General features: G+C 38.0%; 1 protein-coding gene across 1 annotated transcript; it reads right to left on the bottom strand.

The window, feature by feature from the left end:
* Window positions 1-739: 739 nt before the first annotated feature.
* Window positions 740-11,699, bottom strand: LOC104104286 (signal peptide peptidase-like 1). The gene is made up of 4 exons (XM_009612332.4): window positions 11,426-11,699; window positions 10,127-11,055; window positions 8,488-8,709; window positions 740-1,067 (listed from the first exon to the last, which is right to left on the bottom strand). Exons 2-4 carry the CDS (start codon window positions 10,922-10,924, stop codon window positions 951-953), a joined length of 1,137 nt encoding a protein of 378 aa, XP_009610627.1. The 5' UTR covers window positions 10,925-11,055; window positions 11,426-11,699; the 3' UTR covers window positions 740-950.
* Between the last annotated feature and the right edge of the window lie 1,128 nt (window positions 11,700-12,827).

Genomic DNA, 12,827 nt, shown 5'->3' with positions numbered 1-12,827 from the left:
GGTTTTCTCATCAGTGTTGCGAAGTTGTCTCTTTCTTACCGAAGCTTTTACCTAGGCCTAGCCATTCATTTTACAAAGAAGGGTTAAATCGACTCTACGCACTTAGTTAAAATGACAAAGATATTCATAAATAATAAAAGATCTTCCCCTCACAGATAGCCGACCTTTGTCTCGTGAACAAATTGTTTGGTTACTCCATCGAACTCTTTACGAAGTGTTAACACTCCGCATATTTTTTTGTTTAGTTATTGAAATTGTCCCGCAATGAAATCTTATGCTACTAAAACCATCCTAATAGAGGAACAAGTTTAATTTATTGGCGTTTTCTATTTCTTAATTAGGGGCCATCATCTGTTCCGTCGTTTATTTCTTAATAACAATTTGTTTGATTAACTTCGGAAGTTATATGTCTCTCATGATGAAGACCTTTTAGAGGTCAAAAGATTACTTCCAAGAACTTCTACGACTGGGTCCAAAACTCAACGTAACAGTCTCTGTAATACCATTACAAACAGGGCTACAGCTGTGAGGATTAGGACAAGACTTGCTCTCCTACAAGCGCGCTGCTAATGTGGTTACTAAGCTATTAATAATTCCCTGTTAAAAGCTACTAGTACCAGGTTAACTCATATGGACCAAAAAGGAAGTGAAAAAATGATGGCCTCCACTTTTACTTCACAAACAGTACCAATTTACCCTAGGAAAGACGGGGGAAGGGGAGGAATAAACGCAGCATAACTTCACTAATAGAAAGATTAACACTTGTAATTGAAATATAAGTCCGACATTCGTCACTATCTCAAGACTCAGTTGGCAGCCTTGTAAATATCCAAAAGACTTTAAAGTGGCAGCATTGCCGTAAATGTGTAATAGATGGGGCTGAATTATCTAATTTTACAGGTTTCACTGCGCCATCCCAAGCTGATACTTCATGCAAGGAATGCAAGGGATCACACTTCTGTGAAATGAGTTTTCTCACTTAAGTTTGACGGTGATCCTTCCCATAGCTCCGCTAGCTCCTTTCTCATCCACGAAATGACAATTATGGGCCCCAAAGTTGATGGTACCTATTTTAGTCAATTAAAGATAGACAGAAAACAGTGTAGGGACCAGATCAGATCATGCTTGTTGTGGGAAAAGAAGTGCTTAAACCACCATAAGAGGAGATCCTCAAAAAGTAAGAGATTTGTAAAAGATAGACATGAATAAACTACTAAAAACTTGTCATTAAGTTCTAGATTTATGCAAGTAGTTAGTACTATACTTCTTTTTTGGAGTCAACAGAGCAAAAACTAGTCTCTGGCTAGTAACTCATCAGCATTGAACTCAACATAGTCTACAAATGTTTAAAACGGGGTATGAAATAGTGCAGAGTATTCATGGCAGATCAATCTACTCATGCTGAGTTGAAAATGTCACTCATGTCTTAACATGGCTCTCCAAGGACTAACTAGCACTCTCTAAGAGCCATACCCAATAACCACATTAACGATGGTTGAACACCACCGCAATGCTGTGAGAGAGCCACTTGTGACGCTCGTTTCACTGTATTGGAAAAGAATGCACGCTTCCAATTTCTGGCTAATTCTTAAGTGCTTCTCTAGTGTGTAGGAAGAAACCCTTGTTGAAGTTCCCACTAAAGAAAGGAAACAAAATTCTGCCTACGTGATTTTCGCAAAGCATGCCCCGCCCAAGCCTAGTTACTGGAGGACAGTTGCGGTAGGTTGATAACCACTGTAAAAATAGTGATATTATAATTAGTCCTCTTGTTATGGTGGTGTAGTATCAAATAAGCAACGGATTCTATTATAGTGTCACGTGCGTTTCAGGGACTATAAGCTAGGTTTTCACACACAATTAAGTGGTGCAAAACAAATAGTCCCACAGATCAGTATCTGGATATGGTGCTAAATGGAAAATGATTCCTGCATCTTATTGGCTTATGGAGGTAAGCTATCCAAGAGAACGGAGTTCGAATAGATAGTTGGAAAATAGAATTGACAGGAAAGTCAAATTAGTTTATACCTTAAAGCGGACGAGAGCTGATTTTACGTGTCTATGAGAGACGAAAAGGACAGATAAAGGCTTGACATAGTGGCAACAAGATATAAATTACGGAATTATGGGACTAAATAAAAGCTGGAACGCGAATCATTGTATAACTAGGACTTCAGATAAACTTGTAGAAGTAAGGAGAATGGACCGAAGGATTATCTTGTTACGACTAGTATGGGGAAAAGAGACAATCAACAATCAACATCATTAGTACAACTGCTCCACGAATAGGATTAACGAGGAAACTAAACCTAAATATGGGAACAATATTGTTACGTTGATCCAAATGCACATTTAGGTAGACCTCCATATGCACCAACCCATAGGCGCGATACTATGATAACTGATATTACAAAAAAGAGAGGATAAGATAGACCTGAAATTATATGCAAGGAAGTCGTCTCCAAAAAAACCAGCAGTCTTAAAATCCATACAGAATTAGATAAAACAGGACGTAATGGAAACATAGGATCCATATAAGCAATAGTAATTCCTTATCAACAACAAGCCTATTATCATTAAAGCATGGGGACCGGAGTTTAATTTTAGCGAGGAAGTGTTGAGAATGGTGCCTATATGGGTGAAGTTCCCTAATCTTCCCTTGAATTGCTGGGAGATGGAGACGCTAAGCAGGCTTAGTAGTGGATTAGGAAACCCAATTTATGCTGATGAATGTACTACCAGGGTGGATAGAATTTCTTTTGCAAGAGTATTAGTGAAGATGGATGTTACAGTGCCACTGCCCCAAGTGATTAAAGTCAAGGATCCAACAGGCAAGGCCTTTGAACAGGAAGTCTGGTATGATTGGGAACCTGAGTTTTGTGAGACCTGTTTGCTAGTAGGCCATAACTGCAATGGTGCATATAGCGAACATATACCAGATCAGTTACCAAGACAGGTCGCTGAACAAAAGGAAAAGCAGGGTAATGAGCAAAAGGCACGACAGAAAGTTGATTTTGTGCAGAAGCAACAACATAGAACTGTAAATGAATGGAGAGCAAAATCAGAAATTGTAACTGTCCAGCCAGGAGGTAAAGTAGCAGAGCAGCAGGCAGAACCTATAAGAATAGAGCAGAAAACTGAGAAAGCACTGGAGTTAAAACAAGGTCAGGCAAAAGAAGCACAGGAAAATATATGGCAGAGTGTTAAGGGAAAATCTGTTACAAGAAGCACTAAAAGCCCTGCATCAGTTTCTGGGCACATTAATACTGAAAATGGATTCAGTCCTTTGTCACAACAAAATATAACACATAGTCAACCATGTACGACAGGGGAGAGTGGACAATGTAGTCAGATGGTGAAGGAAGGGCTACAATTCTTTAACATTTTAATATGAAGCTTATCACTTTAACATTTTAAATTGAAGTTGTTTATTAAAGAAAATAATGTTAGTATTATAGCTATTCTAGAAAATAGAGTACAAGAGAGGAATGCTAGTGGTGTAATAAGGAAAATTGCTTGGGGATGGGAATGTAAAACCAATTACTCTAATAGTAAGAGAGGGAGAATATGGGTGTTGTGGGATCCAAGGAAGCTTGACTTCACCATGACTGTTACTGAGCAAGTGATACATGGGACTGTGAAGTTTTCAGTAATACCTATTGAATTTCACTTTACTGCTACTTATGGGCTGCACACAGTTGAAGATAGGAAAAGCTTGTGGAGACAGTTGAGTAATATAGAGACTGGATTACAGGGACCATGGCTCATTATGGGTGACTTAAATGCTGTACTAAACCCAGATGATAGGTTGAATGGTTCTATGGTGACAGAAGCTGAAACTAGGGACTTCAGGGATTTCATCGTGGACACTGGACTATGTGAGCTCAAAACAGTTGGCAGGGACTTCACCTGGACTAATAGCCATGTATTCAGTAGAATTGATAGGGCCCTCGTTAATGCTGAATGGATGACCAATTTTACACAATTGGAAGTGGAAGTCATGGATCCTCGTTTCTCTGATCACTCCCCTCTATGTATTGATTTATGGAGACAATTAACAGGAAGCCTAGACCTTTCAAATTTTTGAATCATTTTTTGATTTTGCACCGGGTGTCCGAGTCTCTTTGAGCCCAGACTAATCCCGGGGGTGCACAGGCCCTCGGCAAGGAGTTTCCCGCAAGTGCACCACGGTTAATTCAGGTTTTACCCAGTCCGATGGCCCTCAGAAATTGTTTGCACCCAGTGGGTTTCGAACTTGAGACCTTGAAAGGGAGCAAACCCCAAGGCTCAAGTCAATTGCCACCAGGCCAACCCCTGAGGGTTATCAAATCATCTGGCTCACCATCCGAATTTTGTAGAAAAAGTTGAACATGGATGGGAAAAACTTGTTGTTTGAAATTGCATGAAGAGGGTGTGGCTGCAATTCAAAAATGTGAAATAAAACTACTGAATATACGGGAATTCTCAAATGTGGGCAACAGGATTCAGAGCACTAGAAAGAAGCTGGCAGACTTACAAGAGCAAATGAAGGATTATAGGCATGATGGTGTGCTTTTTGAGCAGGAAAGAACTTTAAAGGAAGAACTAGAGAAGTGGCAAACGGCGGAGGAGAGTATTTTTAGGCAAAAGTCTAGGATACAATGGTTGCAATTAGGGGATTCTAATACATCGTATTTCTTTACAAATGTCAAGAACAGAACTGCCCATAATCACATAAAGAGGCTGATGAACTCGTCTGGACAATGGATACAATCAGAAAATGAAATTGCTGGTGAGATAACAAGCTTTTATCAGAATCTACTTGGGACTGCTGCAGCACAACTACCTGCTGTTTACCCTGAGGTATTTACGAGAGGGCCTGTTTTGAATAGAAGCCAGCAACTACGTATGATTTCCCCAGTGACACAAGAAGAGGTTTACCAAGCTGTACAAGGTATAGATGACATGAAAGCTCTAGGGGGAGATGGATTCAATGCCTATTTCTTCAAACAAGCATGGTCAGTAATAGGGAAGGATGTTATCACTGCTGTATTGTATTTCTTTAATACTACTTTTATGTATAAACCTATTAACTGCACATTAGTGACCCTTATCCCTAAAGTGAAAAATCCCTCAACTGTTAAGGAGTTTAGACCTGTTTCCTGTTGTACGGTACTTTACAAAGTGATATCTAAGATCTTAACTAGTAGGCTTCAAAGTGTAATGGATATCCTTATAGACAATAGCCAATCAGCTTTTGTGCCTGGGAGAGTAATTAGTGATAATATTATCCTCAGCCATGAGTTGGTTAAAGGTTATGGGAGGAGGGGTATATCTCCAAGGTGCATGGTCAAGGTTGATATGCAGAAAGCATATGACTCCTTGGAATGGGATTTTATTGAGCAAGTTTTGGTAAATCTGAACTTCCCAGTACAGTTTATACAATGGGTGATGAAGTGCCTAAGGACTGTATCCTACTCCATTTGTATTAATGGATGGCCTACAGAACCATTTGCTGCTAAAAGAGGGCTGAGACAGGGTGATCCCATGTCACCCTTCCTCTTTGTCTTAGCCATGGAATATTTTTCTAGGCTTCTAAAGGGACTGCATGATGTTCCAAATTTTAACTATCATCAAAGCTGCAACTATTTCAATTGGGATTTGCTGACGATCTACTCATGTTCTGTAGAGGAGATGTAGTTTCTGTCCAGCTGCTTTTTGAGTACTTTCAGGAGTTTTCTAAAGCCTCTGGCCTTGTTGCTAATAACGAGAAAAGTTCTGTATACTTTGGGGGAGTAGATATGGTCACACAACAGGCTATCCTAGATCTGCTCGGATTTTCCAAAGGTGATATGCCATTCAAATATTTGGGAGTGCCACTTAGTACTAAAAGCTTATCGGTCATCCAATGTTTACCACTACTTGAAAGAATGCTTGGAAGGATCACAAGCTGGACATCAAAATTCTTGTCCTATGCAGGCAGGGTACAATTGATTAAGAATGTTCTTTTTTCCATTCAAATTTTTTGGTCACAAGTGTTTGTATTGCCGAAAAAATTAATAAAACTCATTAAAGCTACATGTAGAAAATTTCTATGGACCGGAGGCGTAGAGTTGACTAAGAAGGCATTGCTTGCTTGGGAGAAGATATGCTACCCTAAAGTTGCTGGTGGTTTAAATATATTGGATATTACCCTATAGAATATGGCATCTGTTAACAAGCTACTGTGGAACCTTTGTTGCAAAAAGGACAAGATGCGGGTAAAATGGGTACACTCATATTACATAAAGGAGCAGCAAATATGAGAGATTATGCCCACACAAGCATCATGGGTGGTACATAAGATCTTGAAGATCAGAAGCTATGTCCAAAAAGCTGGGATAATGGAGGCCGATCTAAGGAACATGACAGAGTTCTCTGTAAAGAAGATGTATATGCTTATGAGAGGAGACTTCCCTAAAGTGCAATGAAGGAAGATTGTCTGCAATAATCTTGGTTTTGAAAAGTGGATCTTTATTCTTAGGCTTGCAGCTCATGAGAAACTAGCTACAAAGGATAGATTGATGAAGTGGGGTGTCATAAGTGACCAAGAGTGCCCATTGTGTTTAACTCAGAATGAGAGCATTAATCACCTATTCTTCCAATGTGATATGTCAACTCAAGTGTGGTGTAAACTATTACAATGGCAGGGGATTCACAGAGCAGTCATGCCTTGGCTAGAGGAGCTTAAATGGGCAGAAGACTATGCTAGAGGAAGAAGCGCAACTGCAGAAATTTATCGAATGACACTGGCGGCAGGTGTGTATCACTTGTGGATAGAGAGGAATCATAGAGTATTTCAAGCTAAGCAAACAGATCCGAAAACTATTGTTAGGAGGATTATTCAGGAGATTTTTTATAGAGGATCCATGAGGAGTAGACTAAAAGTAACACTTACAAAGCTCAATTTTTATCCTGTGTAGAGGGAGCTTGGTAGTTTCAGGTGGTTAGCAGTACTTGATGTCATAGTTGGTTAGTTGCTTTGCTGCGGTTTGGAGATGTCAAACTGCAATAGTTTAGTTCTGCTTGTACATATCCCAAATGGTTATAAAAAAAATTTATTTACCAAAAATAATAATAATAATAATAATAATTCCTTAGGAAGAAGGCTTAGTCGTAAGATTCGTTAGATTTCGTGTTCGTTAGAAGTCCTTTTAGTTTGGTTATATATTTTTAAATCCGGAGGGAGAAGTATGAGCTAGAATCTCCTTTTAGAGAACCCATAATCATCTAGAAAAACAAAATATTTAGAATTTGAATGATATGACCTGAATAGAGTGGAATGGATATAGAGGATTCATACAACCGATTCTTGATTTAAAATAAAAAGGATTCATACAACCAATCAAACTAGTTAGACGTAGCTAATGAATGTATACATTTATCCAATAAATCTCAAAAGACTAATACATCTTTACCAAGGATCTGAATAGACGTGTAGATGGGTAGATATAAAGACAGTCTTGACCGTGAAAGAACTTTTTTTTTTAAATAAGAAAATTAATTTATGATTTGGCTTTAACGACCACCTACATTTTTAAATAAACAAAAAGAGTAACAACCCCCATCAGGGACTAGTACGATTCAATTCAACATTTTGTTAGTATGGGTTTGATTGTGTCGTAGCTCTATAATTTGGATTGAGTTTAGATGAACTACATTGTTGATATTGATCCCCCAAAAAAGATGGTATTAGAAAATGAAACTGTGATCTGTTTCTAGTGGGTTATTTGAAAGAAATAGATTAATTAGTAGATTGTGTCTCACACAAATATCTTTAATAATTCATATCATATAAAATATAAAATAAAAAGCTAGACAATAATGAGAAAAAAGTTCTTGCAACTACAAAAATTACAACAACCTCAATGAACATACACTTTGTCAGTTAATTTTTTATATAACTCCAACACAAATTTTACGAACGGAAGCTCTTATTTTCATACTTCTCATTGATTACCTTAATTCTGAATCCATTTCATTTTGAGAGTAAACCTAATCATAACCAATAGACTTCAAACTTACCAAAAATTTACCGAGGCCTAAGCATGAGACTTCGAAGCTAAAATAGATATCATGTAAAGGAAATGACAACTTGCATTAACAAGGTAGTAAGTGAAGTTTTAGGTGTGTCAAAAGACCTGAGACCTCAATAACAAGAACCGTGGTGGTAGAATTAATAGGTGCAAAAATTATTAGTGCACGTCCTCGGGTCGGGAGTCCTTTTATTTTGATCAGAGACTTTTAGGATGTTTACGAATAAGTATGAGTTTTAGAAAACCTCTACTATGGAAAAGACCCTTCATTTCCCAAATCTGTGTACCTTTATGCTGTTTCCGACACTAACAACCAGCCAGAACCGTGATTTGTCTTGCTTACTCTTAAAACCCCACAAAGTAAAGAAGACTTGCGCCAGTAAATGGGAGGGCAAAGTTGAGCTTCATGCAAAAATAGCAGATCAAAATAACATACCAAGTATAGAAGTGCTGGTTGAGGCGAGTGGGTCAAAATACCAGCTGCTAAGGCAGTAACCAGTCCAACAGAATATCCTGATAGGGCATACCATATGTACTTAAACCCCTTCGGAGATGACATATCCTCCTTTGGAAGTGGTATATCCAAGATGCTTCCAGAGTCCCTGCTCTTTCTATGGTCAAAACAGAAAACTAATGCTAAAAGCATAGAGGGAATAGCCTGAAAATACATATAACAAATGAAAGCTTAGTCCACGTCAAATTGTTTAACAACAAAGTAATGACAGTATCACATCCAGAAGGACTAATCACAAACAAGAGAATCTGTAGGATCAACTTCATGTGATCACTTAACACGTTTATAACGTAAATGTGTATACATGTATATGCACTCAGCCTTAGCTACCGGACATTGAATGTCAGGAAACTACCTTTGAAAGCAATTTCAACTTGTGTGCACCTCGGCTATTCCACCGGGTACCTGCTATCACAAACCAACACAGGTACCGGGCACTCTCCCGGGTACCTGCACAAACACAATTATTACTGCACAAACACAGGTACCGGGTACCTGCTCTTGTTATATAACTTCCACAAATTTAAAACTACTACTTTAAAAACTTTTAATTGCCACAAGCAAAGTAATATAAAAGCCCACTTAATCGATTATACTATGTAGACACTAAATGTGTATCATATAGTATAGAAAGGAGCAAGTATGCACTTTGTTGCATTTGCATACACTACCTTATAAAAGAATGCAGTTGCATAAACAAAACCAGTAAAAACTATCTTGAGGAACTATCTTAAATTGACATCGTACTTGGTGGCAGTAAATTTGAACCCCCTCCTCCCAAAAATAATAAAATGAAAAGAAAAAAAAATAGTGAGTAAAGAAGTAAGTCAACAAGAAGCTAAATTTACTTATGACCAAGAAACTAAGAAAAGAGAGTGACAATGAGGAAGAAGGTATACACAACACAGCAAAATAAGTCCAAATTTGCCCCCCCAATGCCAATATTAAAACCCCTGCCAGAAACAGGCGAATCATTTCTCTTGCTAGTCATGTTTACACCCAAAAGATTCACTTATCCAACAAAAAAGTATCTGAAATCCCAAGGCTCTAAGCAGTTAGCACTGTTCTAATCATATTGCATCCCACTTTCTCCATACACCTCTGAATAAGCACTACACTGCCGTAGCTCTATACTGAAAAGAGTCCTGCTGTTCATCGCACCACCCAACTCATCTAGACTTTCAGCAACTGCAATGCATGGTTCAACTACACAATTTTCTTATTTCCCCTTTTACTTAAATATTATGTTGTTGAGTGTGTGAATGAAGACGGATTACTGTCTGAACATGAAACTTCGTGCCTGAACTGGATATGGTTCAACTATGCAAAACTACTGATGTCTTTAGTTGTAAACAAAGATCTTTTGGCGAATTTAGGGAATTTCAAGCATCAATATGCAAATATCTTTTGATCAATGAGGACAACTCCTATCACTGAGAAGAATTGAAGTGTTCCATTTTGTGCCTCCCCCTCTAACAAAAATAAGGTGCAAAACAAGAGCAGTATAGAGGGAGATATTGACTAACACTTGTACTTATTTCAAAAAAGGAAACATATTTACCATGTCACCAAGACCCAGCATCATGAAGTCAGTAGCAGCATTTCCAGGCACTACCCCACCCAATAAATTTCTTGGGAACACAATCTTGACAGGCAACTCTAGTTTTTTGGTTATCAACCGCAATCCTGGAAGGCTCAAACTATTAGCCACTGTGTGTACAGGATTGGATGCTTGCTGAGTTGCCACAGACACCATGACGTTTGCGCCAAAGAATCTCTCGGAATAGAAAACCCAAAATATGTCATACACAAACAAGCAGACAAGGAGCATTGCACATATCTTAATGTTAGGAAGGCGAACATGGCTCACAAAAGCAATACAAAGAGAGATGCCCAACAAATTATTCAGTATCCAATGCCCAGTGACAAGCCACGCTATTACCGTGCCAACACATAGCAACATCAAAAGCCCTTGGATCCTAGTAAACGGCTTGGAACAACATCGAGATACAAAAGGGTCAGCTAAACCGAATTGAGACTTGATTTGGGCAATATAAGGGAATAGGCAAAAGTAAAGAGACGATGCCGAGGCAACTGCAGTAAACGCCGTGAGGATTTGTGAGACAGAAGAGAACAAATAGAACATCATAAGCAAGCTGCACGAGCTCACTATCGGGATCATAAGAGCCTGAGACCTGTCTAAGGTGATTGATGCTTCAGATAAATCACGATTTTTCTCCATCTCTTTGCCATAGTTTAGAGCTCGGAATGCAGATCCATATGACACAGCTATGGCAGTCAAAATAAGAGCAATGGGTGCTGGTTCAAGCAAATAAGCTAACTTCCACAAAGGCTCCATCTTTTAACAAAGTTTCACACTCTTCCTAATTCTGCCTGTAAACACTTCCTTTTCAGAACTAATAACGTTAAAAATCAAATACTTTTCCTTGTTTCATGAACTCAAAGATAACTTTGTAGAAATTCAATAACCTGAAAGGACAAAAAATTAAACTGGTGAAATTTCATTCGGTGTTATAAGTATAAGGCAGTGCCAGAAAGTTAAGGACTTTAGGGTATTAATAATTTGCACAAATCAATTCATATATTATTTTTAATTAAAAGGTCCACAGACTCATTTTAACATAGCTTCATTAACAAGATGAAATAAACTTCATCTGATAACAAGTAATCGGCACCGACAACTATACTTTCGGTTACACAATCAACTAAAGGCAAAAAATACCCATGAACAGAGGTTTGATGATGATAATTATGAAAATGTAATGAGTTATATAAAAAAATATACAAATTGGGGTTTTTTTTACAGTGAATTTAGGAGATCTTTCTAATGTGGACTTACCTTGGACTTGAAGAATGTGACTGAACTCCTCTTTGTCCACAAATCCCCAAAATTCCCCTTCTTTACCGAACGTGTTTTGAGTTTCGACAGAGCTCTGATTTCTAAATGATTCAGTGAATCAAGTAACTTGCTATGGTGAATGAACGGAAATATCTTTAGTGCCCAATTTAGCAATTGGGCTCATCGACTTAGGACATATTGTACAATGACCCTGTAAAAAGAAATATTAGTCATATTAGCCAACGTATTCGTGCATTTCCAATTTTGGCTGAATCTCTTGCTAATCTATTATATGGGACTGAATATTTATAATCATATAAAAGGTACAATTTTTAAGATATTTTGAAAATACTATGAGCATGTTAGGACATAAGATTTTTTCACTTTTTTCGAATTATTTTTACTTTTTTTCGAAATCAATGTTTGGCCATAAAATTTTCAATTTTCACTTGAAGATAAATTTTAAAAAAATTCAAAAATTTAAAAAACTCCAAAAATTTATTTTTCAAAATTTTCACTCAGATCATTCACAAAACTTCAAAAACAACCTAAAATTATATTCATGTCGAAACACAACTCTGATTTTCAAATATCATTTTAACTTTAAAAAAAATCACTTTTTAGGAAATTTTACAATTCTTATGTCCAAATGTCCACTATATATAATTAAAAATTAATTTTATTTTATCCAAACGATGAAAGTGACTGAAATGGGATGTGCGGGCAATGCCGGGTTGGATGAATTAGAAATGAAGTTATTCGGGACAAGGTGGGCGTGGCCCCTGTGGAGGACAAGATGTGGGAGGCGAGACTTAGATGGTTCGGGCATGTTGATGTGTGGCTATAATTCAATATTTTAGTACATTAATTACCTTGCATTTTATGAGCTTTAATGTTAAACTATACTTTATTTGCGTGTAATGGAGTATATTTTATGTGTAGGTAAATTGGAGATGAAATTAGAGCAAAAGGAAGATTTAAAGAATAAAGTGTGCTCGAAAACTATGAAAAGAAGAAATAATGCATTAAGCAGTGAAAAGATAGAGAAGCTCGCGAGGCGACCCCTTGATCTCACGAGAAAGTTGGTGATGCGAGCCTCTGAGCTCGCGTAGGAGCAGGCATCGCGAAGGGTGAGGCGAGCTCGAGCTCGCGTAGGAGCTGGCGCCGCACAGTGTTAGGCGAGGTTCAACTCGCGTAGAGCCTCACGAGGCATAGTCCGAGGCGCGCTTACTCCGAAATTTGAAGGATTATTTCGTCTCCTGGTTTGACTAGGACTTGACCTATGTCGTTTAGGTCTTTTCCTACACATATAAATAGACATAAAACACCACTTTTGAAGAAGTTTTTGTGACCAGAGGCAAGAATAGCTCGTGGAACACTAGTTAGGAGATAGAATCATCGA

Source organism: Nicotiana tomentosiformis, chromosome 3 (genome assembly GCF_000390325.3).
Source record: "Nicotiana tomentosiformis chromosome 3, ASM39032v3, whole genome shotgun sequence".
Lineage (NCBI taxonomy): Eukaryota > Viridiplantae > Streptophyta > Magnoliopsida > Solanales > Solanaceae > Nicotiana > Nicotiana tomentosiformis.
The sequence above is the reverse complement of the archived record's forward strand: the minus strand, read 5'-3'. Positions and strand labels throughout refer to the sequence as shown.